Source organism: Theropithecus gelada, chromosome 9 (assembly GCF_003255815.1).
Source record: "Theropithecus gelada isolate Dixy chromosome 9, Tgel_1.0, whole genome shotgun sequence".
Lineage (NCBI taxonomy): Eukaryota > Metazoa > Chordata > Mammalia > Primates > Cercopithecidae > Theropithecus > Theropithecus gelada.
This window is the reverse complement of record NC_037677.1, coordinates 38249804-38271792: the sequence shown is the minus strand read 5'-3', so window position 1 is coordinate 38271792 and position 21989 is coordinate 38249804. Positions and strand designations below refer to the sequence as shown.

General features: G+C 36.8%; 1 protein-coding gene across 1 annotated transcript in view; it reads right to left on the bottom strand.

Annotated features, from left to right (window-relative positions):
• Positions 1 to 21989, bottom strand: part of LOC112631008 (X-linked retinitis pigmentosa GTPase regulator-like) — a 61366-nt gene that overhangs the window by 14416 nt on the left and 24961 nt on the right. The window contains 3 exon segments of the mRNA XM_025395522.1: positions 869 to 993; positions 4251 to 4406; positions 10070 to 10228. Of these exon segments, the coding sequence (XP_025251307.1) occupies positions 869 to 993; positions 4251 to 4406; positions 10070 to 10228 (440 nt within the window).

Genomic DNA, 21989 nt, shown 5'->3' with positions numbered 1-21989 from the left:
TTATCATCAAGTCAACAGAATTTTCAAAAGTCAAAATTTAACTGGCAAAAATATTAAGAAACAATACAGGTATGATGCATGATGGTGATGTGACACTGAAATAATACATCCTTAACCTATGAAAATTTAGCCCAAAAACCATATCTTCAAAACTCTTTATTTATTTTTTTTTTTTTGAGACAGGGTCTCACTGTCACCTGGTCTGGAGTGCAGTGACACGACCTCAGCTCACTGCAACCTCCACCTTCTGGGTTCAAGCAATTCTCATGCCTCAGCCTCCCGAGTAGCTGGGATTACAGGCGTGTGCCACCACACCTGGCTAATTTTTGTATTTTTAGTAGAGATGGGGTTTCACCATGTTGGCCAAGCTGTTCTTAAATTCCTGATCTCAGGTGATCTGCCCGCCTTGGCCTCCCAAAGTGCTGGGATTACAGGAGTGAGCCACCGTGTCCCACCAAAACTCTTTGTTTATTATCAGACTTTCTGCTGAGCAGGATTTGAGAGTCTAACATTTAATTCAGCAAATATTTACTAAAGACTACTGTGAGCAAGGTACTCTGCTGGGTGCTACACAAGATACCAAGTTTGCAGGCATGGCACAGTCCCAGCTTTCAACAGATACATGAGAACGAAGCCAAACAGTCAAGATTTCAGCAAAAAGGAAGATGCTAAAGGAGGACAATTAGGAGCAACACATTTTCTGACTGGCATAATGTCTGACATTTGGCTTCTAGGAAACAAGTATATTTATTAGATATATCTATGTTACTCTTCCATACAAACATAAAAGTACTTATTTTCTATGAAATACTGAAAGATTCAAATACAGTAATATGAAAATATAAACAGGGAAATGTGATAGCCTTACCAATTTAACTATAAACCCCAAAAAATTAGAGCACAAAGTAGGAATGAAGTGATTGGTAAAATTCTCCAGTCCACCTCCTAATTTTCCGTGGCAACCATTTCCAAAAGTATACATAAGGCCGATATCTAAAATGCAAAAATAATGAAGAGAATTATAAAAGTGTTACTTGTATGGATCTACTTGTAAACAGATAAATATGTTAACTCATACTGCAATTCTAATTATCCCCCTCAAATTCTGCATTGAATTTACTCTATTGATCTTTCCACACTCTCTATGGTCTCTGTGGTTCTTCATGTAACATCAGGCAATAAATATTCTGAGAATAAATCAATTAACCTTGGTGGTTTGTGAAGCTGATGATCTGTCATGCAAGGCAGTGTGTGGAGCAGCAGCAATACAGCATGAGAGCCTGAGATACACATCATATATTCCAAGAGAAGGAGAAGTAGATGCTTGTATTCTGGTCCCTACATCCCAACAGTCTTATTTTCCTTTTTCCTGAGGTCATTGATAGATCAGAGTTTCTCAACTTTGGCATTATTGACATTTGGGGCCAGATAATTCATGGTCGTGTGGGTCTGTCCTGTGCACTGTAGGATGTTCAGCAGCATCCTTGGCCTCTACCCACTAAATGCCAGTAGGACAACTCCACTCTGCAGCCATGACCATTAAAAACTGTCTCCAAACATTGTCATGTGACTTGGGGAGTGGGATGTGCATAAAATCTCTACAATTAGCTTAGCGTAACTAATCTGGCTCCTGGGCTGTGGAATACTGTTGAAGTAAATGCCATAAGTGAACAATGCTAACTAATTCCTATACCAAAACTTGGGTCCCCTCTGAAACTGGGCCCACAACGATGATGAGTAATCTTGTCACTTCTCACCAGTTAGCCCTTTTGCTTACTGACATAGCAGCTATTACGAACCTTCACACTCCTTTCTTCAAGCCGCTCCTTCATACCCTCCATCTCAACTGGGGTAAGTGCCAGGGAAGCAGAAGTAAGGGGGGGGGGCGTTAATATGGTACAAAGGAGGGGAATTTTCCTCTAGTCTGGGGATTAGGGAAGGCTTTCAAAGGGAAACCTAAAGGATGAGTAGGGTTTAGCGGCACGAAGAAGGCAGCAAAAAATCTTCAGGCAGTCAGCAGTACATAGAAAGCCTCTGAATCAAGAGCAAATGTGGCTTGGGCAAGAAACTGAAAGGCAACTAACACGCCTGGAGCACCAGAGTGGTAGGAGATGAGTCTGAAGAGGTGAAAAGGGAGTGTCCTATTAGTTCAGATGAAGAATTTTTGAACTTTTATCTTAAGGACATTAAGAAGGAAAATGAATGGTTTTAAGCTGGGAAACAATTGGGTCACCTTTGGGGACCTCTGATTTAAGATGGCAAAGTGACTGCATACTAAGCAAATCCAAGAGAACTGACTGAAAGATCATTAGAAATAATAATATAATTCAGTAAGGTGGCAAGTATAAAAATAAATTTACAAAAATAAGTAGATTCCCTGTAAATATGTAAATAAGTGATATTCAGTGTTTGGACTCTTTATTTATTTTTTGAGATGGAGTCTCGCTCTGTTACCCAGGTTGGAGTACAGTGGCGCGATCTCGGCTCACTGCAACCTCTGCCTCCTGGGTTCAAGTGATTCTCCTGTCTCAGCTTCAATAGCTGGGATTACAGGCACGCGCTGCCACGCCGGCTAATTTTTGTATTTTTTTTTTTAGTAGAGATGGGGTTTCACCATGTTGACCAGGCTGTAGACTCTTATAATTCTTACTATTAAGTATTTATGTCCTTCTTTTATATATACTCCTTATCGTCTTTATCCCTTCCTTCCTCCTTCTTTTCAACCTGATTTCTTTACCCAAATGTTTTTTTAAGGTTTGCCTTTTAAATTTGATTGTCTTTTGCCTGAAAAAAAACAAACCCTGATCCAAGCTGCCTGATGGCACTTCCAACTTCAGAGAGCTTTTAAAAATATGAGCCACTGGCTATAATGGGGAACTGGCAAGGCCTTGCAGATAACTCACTACGTACTTCTCATTAGTACTAGATGAAAAAAAAAAAAAATCCACACCACTTGCTCTTTAGGGACGACTGATGAACAAAAAGGCAAACAAAGTTAATGTTCAATGATTTGTGCTATAACTCTTTTTATCAGGAGTAAAGGTACTATGAAAATTTAACTAAATAATCAAATTGCATGTTAGATGACAGATTAAAAACTATGTATTTACTATCAGTGGCAGTTTAGAGTTGATGAAAAATGACAGTAAGGACAGAGAAAGTGACACTAGGACCCTATAGTTAAGGGATACACATCAACAACTCTTAGTAGATGACGAACGAATAATACTTTTCATATTCTATATAATGCTATTTCATGATATGTTCTCAAGAGCATTGATACTTGATAATGGGCAGGTCATCCTCTCTGAAAGGTTCTCTGGGGAAGAAGGAACAGTGTATCTTGCATTTGCTGATTCCTAGTTTCCCTAGCCAGACACCATTAGACGAGCAGTACCTTTTTCAGGAGCTTTTTCATAGTGGGAGCTTTTCAGAAAGAAGGGAAAAAAGTAGAAATGCTAGTACATGGATTATGTCAATATACTAGATGATTTCTGACTTTCCGATGATTCACTCCATTTTTAGACAGAAATAGTGAAATTATACACCCTTTTGTTACAAAGCATTGAAAACTGAGGACTATATCCATTACCTACATATATGTGACTGAATCATTTAGGGGAGAATCTTTACTGAGTCCTACATTATTAGCAGCACATAGTTTTGAGGCTGAGAAGTGGGCTCAAAGGAACATTTCCCTGCATGAAGGAGATACCACATTGTGGAAGAAAGTATCCACTTATTGGTCTCTGAGGGGCCTTTCTCTCTAACACTGTAGAAAGAGAAGGAAAGGAGTCATTCCTGAAAACGCCTCCAGATGGCAAAAACATGAGAATCGACTCGGCCTGAATGCAGCTCTGTCAGACTGAATAGGAAGAATGTTTTAAAATAAGTTTCTGCGTGTGTGATTTTTTCCTTTTGGCCTGAGCAGAGTTAAGAGCCTTCAAACTGATATAATTTCAAAAAGATTCCTGTTTTCTGCCAAAGAATAATACTATGGTCTAACTTCTGACATCAGCAGGCTATTGTGAGGTTCTAAATCTTGGGATCATTTACATGTATTCTAAATTGAATTAAAATAATAAAAAGGAGCTCACGACTTTATACTTTGGAATAGTAAACATGGAATTCCATTTTTCTCAGTCATGAATTCCTTTACTTAAGTTAGATACATTCATTCCAGATATAATTTATTTTGTAATAAAATACACCCCGTTCTATAAATATATAACAGAAATTCTAATCCATACCTGTTATCAAAGCTGTGTGATTTTCTCCACAAGAAATATAACTTATTGTATGATCCCTAATATTCTCAATGACTTTGGGTTCTGAAGTTTCAAAAAGAAAAGTGCCAAGACCCAGCTGACCAAACTGTCCCAGGCCAAAGGTATACACAGCATTCTCTGAAACGAAAGGGGCAAATACAAGAGAATCATTATGGAAGCAGACACTGGTACCATCATATCTGGAAAAATTGTGACATTCAACCTTTTATAGTGAAGGTTAAGTGCCTCTGGGGGGAAAAAAACCCATTTAAGAATACTTAACATTGAAGTATAAATCTTTCAATGATGAAGGAAGAGAAAAATGAAAAGGTACATAATTATAAAAATTATGACATGGGTATGATTTTATCTTTTATACATAAACATAAAAGTTAGGTAAGTAACAGGTATGATACAAGGCACATAAGTCAGGGAACTACCTGAAACGTCCCCATAATTACATCGGCTCAAAAAGTACCAACTATCGGCCAGTAGCTCACACCTATAATCCCAGCACCTTGGGAGGCCAAGGCGGGTGGATTGCTTGAGGCCAGGCTTGAGACTGGCCTGGCCATCATGGTGAAACCGATCTCTACTAAAATTACAAAAATTAGTTGGGCATGATGGCACGCATCTGTAATTCCAGCTACATCGGGAGGCTGAGGCAGAAGAATCGCTTGAACCCAGGAGGCAGAGGTTGCAGTGGGCCAAGATTGCACCACTGCACTCCAGCCTGGGTGATAGAGCGACATTCCACCTCAAAAAATAAAAAAGAAAGTACCAACTGTCATTAAGCTAATTCACTATGTCAAATAAAAAGTGAAGAGTGTCTCCTACAGAAAAACTTCTTCCTTTTAAAAGTAGTTTATGCATTACCTAAGGTCAGGAGTTGGAGAAGAGTCTGGCCAATGTGGTGAAACCGTCTCTACTAAAAATACAAAAATTAGCCGGGCGTGGTGGTGTACACCTGTAATCCCAGCTACTAGGGAGGCTGAGGCAGGAGAATCGCTTGAACCCAGGAGGTGGAGGTTGCAGTGACCCGAGATCACGCCACTGCACTCCAGCCTGGGCAACAGAGCAAGACTCCATCTCAAAAATAAAATAAAACAAAATACAAGTAGTTTAATAATCTATTTTATAAAACCCAATTTCAGAGAATTGTCTTGAGAATTAAAACTGATAGTACATATGCTACATTTATTCACAAGTAAAGCTTCTTTACTAGGAAATGCAACCATAATAGGAGGGGAAAAGCTTTTCTTTATATTGAAATTTTGAAGTGATTCCAAAGGACTTCCAGGAACTCATTAAATATTATGTCATATGTTTTCTAGAAATGAAAAAGTACAAAAACAGGATACAAGAGTGGTGATGAAAGGGTCCTTTTAGAGACATGCTCCTTGCTGCTGCATTAGGACGCGCAGTGTCGATTACATTAGTCACTTCTCCTTAGTACGCTGAGTTTAGTACATTGAGTTTCTCCTATTACAGGAGGAAGGGTAAGCGCTTGGTATTCATGCCAGAACCCAAACCTTCATTATTACTAGCTGTGGCAAGCAGGTGAGTTACTTAGATTCTCTGATGTTATAATCCCTATCTAATAGAGTTGCTGACAGGATTAAAAGAGAAAACATTCAGGCGGATTTGAAAACATAATATGACATTCTGTTGTAAAGAACATTTTTCTAAAAAGTATCGAATCAACTCATTCTGTCAATAGGGGTTACAAATGAAAACCTAACTGTTTATGGCCATGTGGTTTTACAATTTTTTCTAATAAAAATGTTTGCTTCATAAATAAGACAAATAGATATTACTCCTTAAAGAAAATATGCTGTATTAAGGATATGAAGCCATATTGAGGTAATGGCAAAACAGATCTTTATTTTAATATTAAAAAACCATCTTAGTTTAATTAATAATCACATGGCATATTTCCAGTTCTAAATGTTTAGCTTAACAGTAGAATACTGGGTAAATTAAAACAACTATCTATCTCTAGCTAACCAACAATGACTCTACATTTCTTAGGCTGTCTGACTTCAATTAGCCTGTGAAATGAGGCTGTTTAGACAGTCTGAATCATGTTACAAAAGTTTTGTTCCGTATCCTGGTAGGTTCCCATTCAGGTGCTTGGATATTAGTGATGACAGTAGTTTCTATTTTATAAAAATGATCTAAGGTGCTCTTATTTAAGGACATTATATTTAACAACCAATAGAATTTTTGGCCATATCACCTTTGTGACATTTAACAACATAATTTAATGTTAATAAGTAATATTACGTTAGGAAAACAGATTTGATCAGTTAGCTTCAGATCAATATTACTGTAATTTCACAGAATATATTTGATTTCAGAACGAATAATTTGTTAACCTGTAGAACACTTAAGTTTATCCAAACATAATCTTAGAAGTTAAGATAAATTCTCATTTGCCTCAGGACCCAGACTTCATTGTGAACCCCATCTTACAACTGGCCTTTCTTATCTGTTGGTAACTGCTGTGGATGACTTACAAAATTACAAATATCACTCTGCCTCACTTAGTCTGTACCAAGTTCCAGCCTCAGACTTTTTCCACAGTGGTCCATGGTTTCCCTGATCCCAAGGCAAAACTATAATCACCCTATCACTACAACCAGTTTTATTTTCTAAACTATCGTGGTCATGTGCAAATATTATATTTGAAATAAATTTATCAGATATGAACTAAATTGTTTTAAAACTAGTTTAATGAATGATCCTCTAATAGACTTTAAGGTAAGAGTTATAGACATATAGAAAAACAAGGCTGGGAAGGCCCTTCATAGAATAATCTAATCCAAGTGCTTTTCTTTAGTGAAAGAAATTGGAACAGGTGATTAGCTATTCTTTCCTTAAGGTCTTACAAAATATTCCATAACTCTCTTAGCAATCCAGTTTAGTATTTAGTCACACTGATGATCAATATACTCTTCAGGTCCATTTCTTCATCACCTAGGACTAAATATTTTTAATATTCTGCCTATACTGTGTTCCAGAATCAGGTTCCTCACCAGGGCTGGCTCATAATAAAGCTTGCACAGGTCCATGGAGAAATGTGAAAAACAGGCAAAGTAGTGAAATTTCCATACAGATACATTTATACAGTTGAAGGAGGTGTCCTTTATTATACAATTAAGAGCTTTCTATTTTGAAAATATTCCTTATTTTATGATATGATAGTGCAAACAGTCATTTTTTTCAATGCCCATATTTAGGCAAATGTGAATCAGAAGCTGACAACCATCTATTGGTTCTCATAATTTTTTAAACTCAAATTTTAGGTTATTCTCTGGATTGTAACACAAGCTCTTCACTGTTTACAAAATTATTTTATGAGCTGTAAAAATTCTCTCTTCATGTTTTTTTCCCTGTATTGCCAAGTTTTTCTCCTGTATTCCCCCATTCAATGTTGGCTGCCACAATCAGACAGGAAACGCAAGGACACTTCTTTCTTGCATCTGCAGTGGAAATCTTAGTGGCAAACAATAACTATTCCAGGTCTGTCAAATAGATGCATCTCATAATTTAAAAAACTTTCCTGGTGTATGAGATCCCAAAGCTTGCAAAAATCTGGAGAGAGCAATCAGTTTCTGGAAAGATTATACTTAGGCTCAGAACAAAGACCACAGAAAGCTAAATGTCTTTAAAACCACAAGAAAACATCATCCTTAAGTGTGTTTATTTTAAATTAAGAATATAAAAGTAAGAATTAAGCTTTCATTAAAAGTATCATAGATTATCTCGTTGCTCACTTTATAGAAAAATATTTTATAATGAATGGTTGAAGACACTATTATTATACAATCAGCATCTGTATCTGTTAAAATAACCCTGAATGACCTATTCATTCTTTCTATAATCTTTGCACAAACTAGAGAAAATATGTAACACATCAAGTTGCATTTCTGTCTATAGAATGAATTTTCAGATAATGTTTAAAAATCAATTTCAAAGTTTAATTTTTAGGACATTTTTGAAATTATATAAAAATTCACTTTTTCAACAGGAATTCAAAAAAAATCTTAAACCTCAGAATTATTTCCAAATTTAGAGTATAAGTTTTGAAAAAAAATGTTTTCTAACTTAGAAAAGATTCCATCTAGTAACTAAAGCTTAATAACCATGACTGGGGCTGGAACAGGAAGTTGAGGAAAAGTAACATCAGAGAGAAAAATATAAAGATAAAATATTCTTCACTTACCCGGCAACATTAGGCATATCATCTTAGAATTGGATATTATTCAAAATTTATCTGCAACATTTCTAACTTTGGGCTACTAAAGATTAAGTGGTGACTTCACAAACTATTAATTTTTGTGCAAAAAATATAATAATTCACTACCTAATTGTATTATGTACATTACTCATCTAAAATAAATCTAATGTCGAAAAAAATTTGGAAGCATCAATTTAGTAAACATATTAGCAAGTAGTGAGTATATTTCAATACAGTGATTAGAATTGTGAGAAATGACATGTCATAACAAATATGAAATTCAGATTCCAAAAGTAACATCACTATTAAGGTCCTAACTTTATTTTATTATCTGTAATTTAAAACCTTACCACTTTTTAATAAATTACTATAACAGAACATACAACAACAAAGAAATTCCCAAGTTATACACTGTAAATATCACAAAAAAAGAATTATCAATGTCATGTAGAAAATAGCTTGAACAAAAAGCTTCTCCAAAAGAAGGCATTTCAGGAAAAATGTCGATTTTAGATATAGAAAACATATATATAAGAAAAATTGTTTGTCCCTGAAAATGAGCTAAAAATAATGGAATATGTTGCCATTAAAAATGTTAAGGTCAGGCCAGATGTGGTGGCTCACGCCTGTAATCCCAACACTTTGGGAGGCCGAGGCGGGTGAATCACCTGAGGTTAGGAGTTCGAGGCAGTCTTGCCAACATGGCAAAACCCCCTCTCTACTAAAAATACAAAAATTAGCCAGGCATGGTAGTGGGCGCCTGTAATCCCAGCTACTCAGGAGGCTGAGGCGGGAGAATTGCTTGAACTCAGGAAGCAGAGGCTGCAGTGAGCTGAGATCGGGCCGTTGCACTTCAGCCTAGATGACAAGAGTGAAATCCGTCTCAAAAAAAAAAAAAAGTTAAGGTCATGAAAATATAAATTACATTAGCAGAATTCATTTTTTTCTACTTAAAAAAATTATTTCATAGACCAGAAATATATATTAAGTATAGAAATAAAGGGTGAGAATCTTTTTGGGTTTTTTTTTTTTTTTTTTTTTTTGGAGACAAGGTCTAGCTGAGACCACACCTGGCTAATTTTAGTAAAGTTGGGGTTTCACCATGTTGCTCAGGCTGGTCTCAAACTCCTGGACTGAAGAGATCTGCTTGCCTTGGCCTCCCAAGATGCTAGGATTACAGGTGTCAGCCATTGCACCAGGCCCCCAAAGTGAGAATCTTAATGGAAAGAGATGCAAAGTCACCTGACACGAGGTGTCTAAGAGTCAAACTCATAGAGGCTAAGAACAGAATGGTGGTTGCCAGGAGCTGAGGGGAGGCGGGAAAGACGAGTTGCCGTACAGTGGGCATGAAGTTTCAGTTATTCAAGATAAGTTTCAGACATCTGCTGTACAATGGTGGTGCCTACATATAAAAATACTGTATTATACACTTAAAAATCTATTAAGAAGGTAGTTCTTATAGCAAGTATTCTTACCACAATAAAAAAAAATGAACACTAAAAAAATTTCATTAGTCTCCACAGAAAGCAGGGAACAGAACAGTGGACTCCATCCATACCTGTGAGAACCACAGTGTGCTCTCCGCCACAAGCTACTTGGATCACCTTCTCAGGAATTTCAGACACCAGCTGGGGTGTTCTGTGATTGCTCAGGAGCTGATTAGGAAGACCTAACTTCCCATTCTCAGGTTCTCCAAAGATATATAGCTCACCATCTGCTATTGAAGGAAAAGTACAGTGATTAGTGATGACATACATATGAACAAAAAGCTGATCTTACCTTCAAAAAAATGTTTTGACAAGGATAACTTAATACATTTGACCTTTCTTGAGATATTTTCACTGTATGATAAGGAAATAAAGCTAGATTTTCTTTTCCCCTTGATTATTTTAATCCAGTAATTTTCATGAAAAATTCATGACTACCACTACTAATAAACAACTAGAAATCATTTTAGTGCCTTCACAAAAGTGAAGAATATCTTGTGTCTTCTACTTACTTAAAACTCCCATAAAAACACGAATTTTGTCTTGCTCCCTACGGTATCCCCAAAACCTAGCAGTGTCTAGAACAAGCACTTAATATTTGTGGAATAAATAAATAAATAATTGCTTTATATGAAACTGGTTTAGAAAACTCACTTATGTGTGTAGTAAATATGTTAAGTAAATCCTAACATAGCAGATTTTACCCATTTAGATGGCATTTCCTCCAAAGACGCTTACCAAAGAGTTCCTGACACTTAGTCACTGCCCTGTCCATACTAACACTATTAATTTGCTTCTTTATTACATTTATCACACTGTATTATGACTGTGAACTTCTTGAAAGCAAGAACTTTCTTATTCATTTCTATGCAATTAACTGAGTTCTATAAAGTAGAATTTAAAAATCTTGTGTTAAGTATATGGTCCAATCTCAAGAATGACATAGAACACATCACCACTGGTATCAGCAAAGAGACAACAGAGCAGATCTGCTTGCTTATTCTTTGTAAGTCTCTGAGAGAACCATGATTGATCCTTGCCCAACCCCTGAGAAGGTGGCCCCTGGAGTGTTCTTTAGATGAATGATTAATGACTTTGTTATATATACCAGAGCAATGAACTATGCCAGATTAGGTTTCTCAGGGCTGCTTGCACAAACATTAACATTGATGATGCGCACCTGGCTTCATTACTGAGGGTCCTGAGTTTCAGCTGCTGTGGCCAGTTGCTAGCAGGTGGTGCCTATATGACCAGCCTGCTAAATCCCCTGGAAGCACCAGAATGGGTTTCCCTGGGCAGAGACATTCCACACATATCCCTGTAGTTCACTGCTAAAAAGAAAACATGCCCTGTGTGGTTTCCTAAGAGAAAGTACTAGGAAGTCCAAGCACGACTTCTCTGGACTCCACTGTAGATGCTTATCTTTTCCCCACTTTTTCTTTTTGCTTTGTATCCTTTGCTGTAATAAATCTTATTCATAAGTATAATCTGCTATTGAAGACTGTGAATCCTTCTAGAAAATCACGGAACTTCGGGAAGGTGTGGGACAGCCAATGCACAAGATATGCACCACTTGAAACTTGCTCAAATACTGTAAACACAGCTATATTGATTTTGTGAATTGATCTGCACAGAAAATGAAGTTTTATGGACCACAGTTTTCTATGAAGTATTTAGCAAACACTGACACAAAAGTGGTGCCCAGTAAGTTAGCACCCTTCCATTCTCCCATGCTTGTTGCCTCCCATAGAAACTGGTTCCTAAGTCCTGATGAGTCTCTCTCCATTTCTGTCTATAGATTCCTGATTCCCTTTACACCTTAACATGAATTTTCACCTGGATCAAGTTTCTCAAATGTCTTTCCTACCTCTAGTCTAACATATCCACACAATATCAGATGTATCTTCCAAAAACAAGGCTCTAATTATGACACTTCCAAATAAAAAAAAAATACATGTATCAAGTATAAACTGCAGACTGTTACAAGAGACCTTCCATATTAGGTCCCCGGACTACTAACCAGTCATATTTCTATCTACTCCCAAGCCGGTGACTCTCTTTTGAGTCACATCCTCCCTTGAGAATTTGATGACAGCTCTATTAAAAAAAAGTACACATCCCAGCAGGGTGTGATGGCTCACACCTGTAATCCCAGCACTTTGGGAGGCCGAGGCTGGCAGATGGCTTGAGTCTAAGAGTTTGAGACCAGCCTGGGCAACATGGTGAAACCCACGTCTCTACAAAGAATACAAAAATTAGCCGGGTGTGGTGGCATGCATCTTTGTCCCAGCTACTCAGGGGAATGAGGTGGGAGGATCACTCGAGCCCAGAAGGTCTAGGCTACAGTGAGCCGTGATTATGCCACTGCACTCCAGCCTGGGCAACAGACTGAGACCTGGCTCAAAAAAAAAAAAAAAAAAAAATGCACCTACCAATTTTAGCATATCATTTTAGGGGTTCACATTCCTTTAGGATCCATGATCCCTAACCTCTAAACAAACAACCTCTAAACAAACTCAACTATGCAATAATCTCCAAATACATGATTTACTTTTCTGTCTCTTTATCTCTGCACATGTTTTTGTCTCTGCCTGGATTGTTCTTCCCTCATCTCTGTCTCTCTCAGAGTTGCTTCCATCTTTCATGGTTAATCTCAAATACCACCCTTTCTCTGAAATATGTCCTGATGTCCTTAACAAGAAATAATATTTTTTCTTTCTTGATCTCACGTAAGACTCTGCTATCAAATGTCTTATGTTACCAATCATGGTCTGCTGTATATTGCAGTTATTGGTCTAGCACAGTAGTGAAAAGTATGTGCTACCGAGTCAGACTGCCTTGTTTGCATCTGGATTCTGCCACTTACTCAATCATACTGAGCAAGTTGTTCAATCGCTAGGCCTGTAACATGGGGATAAAAGTGCCTATGTGATAGGGTTGTTTCATAGGAATAACTGAATTAATGCATTCAAAGGCACTTAGAACACAATCAGTGCCTGGTCATTAGTAGCTGCTACCACATCCTCCTCTTCCTCTTGTACATGGAGAGAAACTGCTTGTCAGTAGAAGTTGTTCTGGCTTTTAGAGCTGGAAGACTGGAGTTCAAATTCTGATTCTGCAACTCAATTGCAGCATCACCTTGACTAAAACTGTGTTCGAATCCTGCCTGCATATACGGAACCAGAGATACCACCACCTCTCTCTCAGAGTGGTTGGGAGATTAAATGAAATCTATTTGTACTTGAAAATGCTTTGTACATGGAAAACTATACATCCTATAGTTTGACTGTAAACTCCAGAAGGGCAGGTACTACATGTTAATCAACTTGGTATTGTAAGAAATAGCATTTAAAATGACTTTTACATAGTAAGTTGCTGAGGTTTCTCACAGTGTCAACTTTTTAAAGTAAAATGTTTTACCTATAAAGCAGGGGTGTCCAATCTTTTGGCTTCCCTGGACCACACTGGAAGAATTGTCTTTGGCCACACATTAAATACACTAACACTAACGATAGCTGATGAGCTAAAAAAAGAAAAGGTCTGTGCATAAATCTCATGTTTTAAGAAGGGTTACGATTTATGTTGGGCCACATTCAAAGCCATCCTGGGCTGTGGGTTGGACGAGCTTGCTATAAAGGGTAAGAAGATATTTTCCTGTAGCTTATCAGTAGGACCTTCCTTAAAGGGGAAGGTGAGTGCTTTTAATCCATATAAAATGTTTTATTTAATTTCAAGGTCTTTTTCTTATTTATATATAAAAAATAAAATAACATTTATTATGAAGAACAAATAGGTCATTTCATATCAATTATATCTACTTCACTTAGGTCTATTAATTTTTATAAAATCTGGATTCTTCAAACTATCTACCTGGCTCTGATAGCTACCTTCCCCAGGATTCTGATCTTAAGCACACTGCCAAGTCTCTATTCTCCAGTCTCTGAAGATTGCTCCACAAATTCCTGCCCCCAGTTCCCATGACCCCAACTCATTTGCTTATATCCCCTATTGTACTACACCTAAATCAGTGAATCATTGGTTGAAATGCTCAGACCCAACCATTAACATATCAGATGAAAAGACACAGAAATCAGGGATAATACCTGAAAACTCCATAGATTTTACCTATAACATCTAAAAATTGAATATTTTATATAATTTATAATATGAACTTGAATTGAGAACACGAATTTAAAATACGAACATGAGCATTTAAACATACTAGTAGGTGAAAAATCTGTAGGAAGTCTTAAACATAACTATCTTAGTAATATGTTCTGCATTTTTATTAGGAAATACACTATTCTGTTTGGAGGTTCCTCAAAAAACTAAAAACAGAGCTACCATATGATCCAGCAATCCCACTGCTGGGTATATACCCAAAGAACAGAAACTGGTATATCAAAGAGATATCTGCACTCCCATGTTTGTTGCAGCACTGTTCACAACAGTCAAGATTTGGAAGCAACCTAAGTGTTCATCAACAGATGACTGAATAAAGAAAACGTGGAGCTGGACGCGGTGGCTCAGACCTGTAATCCCAGCACTTTGGGAGGCCAAGGTGGGCGGATCACCTGAGGTCAGGAGTTCAAGACCAGACTGACCAACATGGTGAAACCCTGTTGCTACTAAAAATACAAAAAAAATTAGCTGGACATGATGGTTGGCGCCTGTAATACGAGCTACTCAGGAGGCTGAGGCAGGAGAATCACTTGAACCCGGGAGGCAGAGGATACAGTGAGCTGAGATTGCGCTACTGTTCTCCAACCTGGGCAAAAGAGCAAGACTCTGTCTCAAAAAAAAGAAAAAATGTGGTACTTATCCACCATAGAGTACTATTCAGCCATGAAAAAGAATGAGATCCAGTCATTTGCAACGACATGGATGGAACTGGAAGTCATTATGTTAAATGAAATAAAACAGGCACAGAAAGACATATACTGCATGTTCTCACTTATTTGTGGGATGTAAAAATCAAAACAAACTCATGGAAATAAAGAGTAGAAGGATTGTTACCAAAGGCTAGAAAGGGGAGTGGGGTGTGTGTAGGAGGGTAGGTTAATGGGTCCAAAAATTAGAAATAATAATATCTAGTATTTGACAGCACAACAGGATGATTACAATCAAAATAATTGTACATCTTAAAATAACTAAGAGAGTATCATTGGATTGTTTGTAACACAATGGGTAAATGCTTGAGGGGATGGATACCCCATTCGCCACGACGTGATTATTACCCATCACATGCCTGTATAAAAAATCTCAGGTATTCCATATATATATACATAAAATGTACCCACTACATATATACATATAATGTACCCACTATATATATATATATATATTATGTACCCACAAATACTAAAAATTAAAAATAAAGAATCTGCTTTTTCTGATCTACAAATTCAACAAAGAGAAAAAAAATGCTTTTCTATGTAACACTTTCATCTATCATGAAATACATATTAAGTAAAACCCCTTATACATGAGTTATTTCCAAAATTCGTAAAAAGTTGCTTTAAGTGATTAAAGTCATAAAATAATGGCTAGTGTGAAAATTACTGACAGTTCATATCAGCTGATGTAAATGAATCTCAGCAAAATACTCGGTATAAAAGTTCATTTTATGTACAAACCTGTGAATATGTTAAAAAACATTCCATCATCTACCTTAAATGGGTGAATTGTAGGGTATGTGAATTATATCTCAATAAAGCTGGGTTTTAATTTTTTTAAAAAGCATAAAAACACACCAAAAAAAAAAAAAAAAGCTCAATGTAATGCCTGTTGGTTAAGATGAACTATTCCACTTGTTCACCTAATGGCTAATGCAGAGTTCATTCACACAATTCATTCTGGCAGTTTTCTTAAAGTCCAAATACAAAACAATGCTTTTGCTTGGTATTTTTATCATTTGGCTGCCTTTTTTTCCCATTTGTGTTTTTGTTTCCTGTTTTTTGTTTCATGAACAAAGCAAGTACAGACTATACCAACCCCAGGAGCCAAAAGTTGCCAATAAGTTGGTAGGTAGCGTTGCCCCAAGGAACGCAATCAATTCATCATTCATTCACTTTCTCCTTTATTCAATAATATTTATTGATTATCAGTTTGTTCAAGACACCAGGGATGCAGTGGTGAAAAATACTGACAAAGTCAGGTTTACTCTCTCTTGGTATCATGCTGCTGCCAATTCATTGGTAACTTTGGGGGGCACTGAGATGGGTGAATTACCACTTTCTAACCCCGAGTCTGTGGTACATGAAATAAAGAGTAAATGCATAAAATAAATCTTTAAAGATTTGTCTAAGAGGGTCCATAAACTATTTCCTCTAGGTATTTTTACTATTAAAAAATCCCATCAATTAGATGCAAAGTCATAATCACACTTCCTCTGTTATTACTAGTGTAGATATAGACTATAACAGCTAGAGCCCAACATTTCAAATATTTTAACTAAGATAGAAAAGGTTGCCAGTAGGTCCAGGAAAGGGAGAAGTTGGGAATGCTGAGAAAGTCCTCCCAAAGGAAACCATATCCCATGCTGAGCTCTCCATATTCACCTAAAAAGTGATCATGTCAGACACAGTTTGAAATTATGAACTCTTATCATATAAATGGGGAAATACTGTGACCTAAAACAGACCAAAACAATTTCATGACATGAACAACCATGGCATTATTTCTATAGAACCAGAGAATATGTTACATCATTTCATTATTAATTTAATAACACAGAAGTGGGAGATAACATGATGACTTCAAAATGTGTCTTACTTGTTACAAAAGCTGAATGGTAATATCCACAAGAGATCCAGGAGACAGGTTTTCCAATGGTCACTTGATGAGGGACACAGACATTAGTTACATTTTTTAAACCAATTTGCCCTTGGCAATTGTCACCCCACATAAAAAGTCTTCCATCCTCTACAAAGAAAAATACAAGGGGGAGAAAAGGTTTCAAAAGGTAGTCAGGCTCTGAAGCTATTATACTTCCAAAAGACCATTTATTTTATAGTTCATAAAAAGTATGTATCTTAACAATAAAGTACTACTAAGACATTTACACCAGTTAGCTACTTAAGAGTTCAATTTATATTGTGAAATACTTCTATCATGATAAAGAACACAGAACAGCCTGATTGTAAATCACTTTAGTCCTGGCCATATTTTTATCTCAATAGCAAAGACAGAATGCCCTTTCCTACAATCACCCTTTCCCATTCTAATGTCTCTAAACAGAAATGTTCTCCTCCTTCCAAGCAGTCTACCTGCAACTGAACTGAAAGACAGCACAGGTCACATTAGACACCTGCAGGTCAAAAAAGCCTGGAAGACCTTGCTCTTGAGAGCGCTGTGGAAATGATGTTTTGGAAAAAAGAAGAGAAGAAATGTATTCCACTACATATTTTTTTCCTTACAATTTAAACCTGAAAACACAGAAGCTAACCTTAGAGGATGAAGATACAATATCATGTAAAACATCTCAAAAATAGGTAACTTAAATTTCTGATAAGGGTTTTGATGTCAGAAAAAATCTAGGAAAAATATTTTAGAAAAGAATTCTCAAGATTTATTTATGTATTTTAAATAATTTAAATTTTGAAGTGGTTTAGTAATGCAAAACAAATAAATGAAAATAACAACTGAAAGGATGTCAAAATGCTAACTTAAGGGCTGACAAAATCCAAAGGATAGAGCTTCAGATATAACTCTGACTTTCCTGATAGAGTAACACCGGATGTTACATAGTCTCCTGCTTGAAACAAAGCAGCTAACCAGCAGCTTCAGTGAGATCAAGCTGATCTTGGCTCCAAATTTTAAAGAACTGTCTCATATGGGCTTTTGGTAGGGAGGGCAGAGAGGTACAATGACTGTTACAAATCACATTTTAACACCATATGCTGCAATAGATTTCTGTGGATGTTTCTGATAGCAACTTCAGCTAAAACTGTAAGTAGAACTTTAAGAGCACACAATGAAAATAATATTTAAGAATATCTAAAGGAGTAGATGGAGAGCATAGCTTAGAGCTTATTTGCCAATTACTTTTTAAATGTATATTTAAATAAGCACAAATAAGCATAAAATAAGCATAAATAAGCATAAAATTGCAGTATGTCAAGATTTAAAGTTATATTTTAAATGTTTTCTGAAAACACATAGATAGTCAATGAAAGAAAACTAAACAGCAATGCTCCCTTCAGTTTACTGAGTTGGCATATATTGATCTACAGGAAAGGAATGTGTCCCAGACTGAAAAAGAAACAAGCCTCACCAGTTAGGGCAGCTGAAGTATCAGATCCAGCAGAGAGCTGTTTAATCTTATGCTCGGATGTAAAAAAGCTAATTACATGAAAAGTGTTTCTTTCTTCAGTGTCACCCAGCCCCAGCTGTCCTTCATCATTTCCACCAGTTGCATATACATTGCCTCCTTCTGCACATGGAAAAGAAAACATCAACAGACTATAGAGTCCCCCTTTTTATGAGACAGGTCAGTGTATAGCAGCGATTTCCTCTATTAACAGTGAAGAAAGTTGAAAGCTATCATTATCCTATTATTGGGGAGACAACTTCATTTCATCGTCAAAATACAGCAAAACAAGCAAGGTCACATATTTTTGTGAGATGTTAGAAATCAATCTAGAATGTAACTAGCAACTGAAATGAACAGAATGAATGGAACGTATTTCTTGCTAATATAGTACTTTATTAATTCAGAGTAAAAACAAGGGAAGTAACTTCCAAACTAGTTTAAAATGCAAATCTATTTTAAAAGAGATGTGTCCGTTAATTTTAACTTCTGTACCCATTAAAGCTAAGATATAGTATAAATAAGTAAAACGAGGCAAATCCAAGAAGAATCTAATTAGAAACATGATAATTCTATGTTGTATTCATTTTAACTTCCTAGCTAAATAAGAAGTCACTATAGCACTCTGTTTAGGAGGAAAGACTCCAGAGCCAGACTGCTTGGGTGCAAATTCTGGCTTACCACTCACCAAAGCTGTGGGACCTTGGGCAAGCCATAACCTCTGTGTGCCTCATTTTCCTCATCTATAAAATGGGAATAATAATAGTACCTACTTCATAAGAGTTGTTATGAAGACTGAATTAGCTGAGATTTGTAAAATTCTTAGAACAGCATTTGGCTCATTTAAAGTACGTAAAAATGTTTGTTAATTACTCTGTTAATTAAATAAAAAGTACATCATGCCTAGATTATACACATTTCCAGTAAGTTGTAAATTAATGAAGATTTTTAACACATAATTAGTTAGCTACGTCATAAACATATACACGAAGTTAAAGCCTTGCTAAATTATAGGGTGAAATGAGGGCAGAATCAGCCTGAGTTAGTAAAAATTTTAAAGTTATTGTTATTTTTATTTTTTGTTTTTAAGAAAAGAGGAAACCTAATTGGGGAAACAAGATTAGCTTTCAAATGGAAAATACATACAAGGTCACAAGAAATTGGAGTGCACAATTTAACACACATGGAGCAAACCAGAGTTGGTGAGATTGAAATAATTCAAACAAATAAATGAACACAAAGTTGAACAGTCACAAAATGTTCCATGGAAGAAGTAACACTTAATGGGATCTCAAAAGATAATCTGAAAAGCCTAAGAGAAAGAGAAAAGACACTTCAGAAAGGGAAAGGTATGGAGAGGTGGAGAGCAGCTGACACAGTGAAAACATCCTGAAGACAGAATAAGTGGTTGGGGGCGCGGGGCAGGGGCAGGGGGAAGGTGGTAGGAAGAACTGCTCAGTGGTCAGGTCCTGGAGGTCTAGTTGTTACCGCAGCATTTGCTGAAGATACTACTCTTTCTCTATTGAATTTCACATCTCTGCCAAAAATCAAGTGGGCATATATATACGGGTCTACTTGCAGACTCTATTCTGTTCCATTAATCTTTGTCTATCTTTTTGCCAATACCACACCGTCTTGATTACGGCAGCTTTACAGTGAGTCTTGAAATCAGGTAGTGCCAGTCCTCTAATTTTGTTATTTTTCAAAACTGTTTTGGCTCTTCTATGTCAATTGTTTTCCATATAAATTTTAGAAGCACTTTGTTAATTTCTACAAACACACATACACACACAAAAGCTGGTATGGGTTTTGATGGGAATTGTGCTCGCTCACATCAACAGCCTTCCGGGTGCCTTCCACTCAACCTTAGTAAGGAAGAGTTCTAGAAGAGCAAGAACAGGAATAACCAGCCCCTAAGGTGGACACACAGGTTAGGAGATGCTGTCCCATGATATAATCCAAGAAAAGAAGCTTTTTCTTCAGCCATTTGACATTTGTGTATATTTGCAAAGGCAAATGTGTACTAGCCATTGACATTTTCAAAAACCCTAATTGTACTGTTGCCAAAGTATAATCTCTATTAATTTTACAAAACCACGTTACTGGAATGAGACCTCAGTTCTCAAAGTCAGGCAGGAAATCATACAGGTTGAGCACTATACCTGTTGACACCAGGGTGTGGTTCCTTCCACAGGCAGCTAATTTCACCTTTTCAGGTTTTAGAGCTAAAAATATTTAAAAATGGGACAATTATTTTACAGCAATGAAAATGAACAGTAGTCCAGGACAAATGGTAACTAAGTGATAGAACCAAGATTTAATAGCAGGCTTGTCTGATTCCAAAGTCAATGTTCTTAACAAGCAAACCAGAGGTTTTCAGAACTGGTTGTGTACCATCATAACCAGTGGAGCTTGAATACAATATAGATATCTTAGCCCCATCCCTAGGGAATCTGAGTCAGTGGGTCTAAAGTAGGGGCTAGACATCTATATATGTATATTTTTAAACTCCACAGGTAGGCCAGGTGCGGGGGCTCACACCTATTCTCCCAGCACTTTGGGAAGCTGAGACAGGCAGATGGCTTGAGCTCAGGAGTTCCAGACCAGCCTGAGCAACATGGTGAAACCCCATCTCTACAAAAAAACCACAAAAATTAGCTGGGTGTGGTGGTGCATGCCTGTAGTTTCAGCTATTCGGAGAGGGGGTGCTGAGGTGGGAGGATGGCTGGAGCCCAGGAGGTTGAGGCTGCAGTAATCAGAGATCACGCCACTGCACTCCAGCTTGGGCAACAGAGCGAGACCCTGTCTCAAAAAAAAAAAAAAAAACAACTTCACAGGTAGTTAATATGTGCTGAGACTCACTGTATTCTATTATGCTTCCTCCTCACCAATCTGATCCCTTACCTAACCTGCCATCACCGTTATCAAGCTCACCTTCTACCACATTCAATGAAAAACTGAAAGACCAATATTGATAGGTATACACCTATGAATCAAAGTTGTTCATTCATTCATCTACATATTCAAAAAACATTTAGAGAACATCTCCTAAGTGCTTGGCATAGGGGCTGCAAAAAGATGACTGAGACAGAATTCTTGGTCTCAAGGATCCCATAGTCTAAACAATTCTGTTAGCTTCTCTATTAGATAAGATATTTGAGAGTAAGGGTCATGGTCACTGTGAATATCCCCAAGTGCTTAGACTGTGCTCAATAAATACTTTTTGAACACATGGAATACTTTAAAAGTTCCATAAAAATTCCCATAAACAGCATGAATATGACAAGCTACACTGATATTTTGAGCTGAAATTAAAATTTAGCCAGGAAGATAAAAAATACTGCTCTTACTACATCTCAAGGAATCTCCATCATCCTTTCAAGTTTAGCTGATGTTCACAGGTTATACCCAAACAGAGGTTTTGCATATAACATCCAGAAAGCTTTGTAAGGGTATTATATATCTAACATTTTCTGGAACACTCCTGATTTCAAATATTTTGTCCTGTTGTTCTTTTACACTAGTACTAATCAATCCCTAGTCTCGATGTTTTGTTTACTTCACCTAGTGACTATATAAAGCAGATAAGTATGTTTTATAAAACCAGCAACTAAATAGAAGCATAATGTCCACAACTCTATTAAATGAGAAAAGCTCAAAATTCTAACATACGTTTGTTC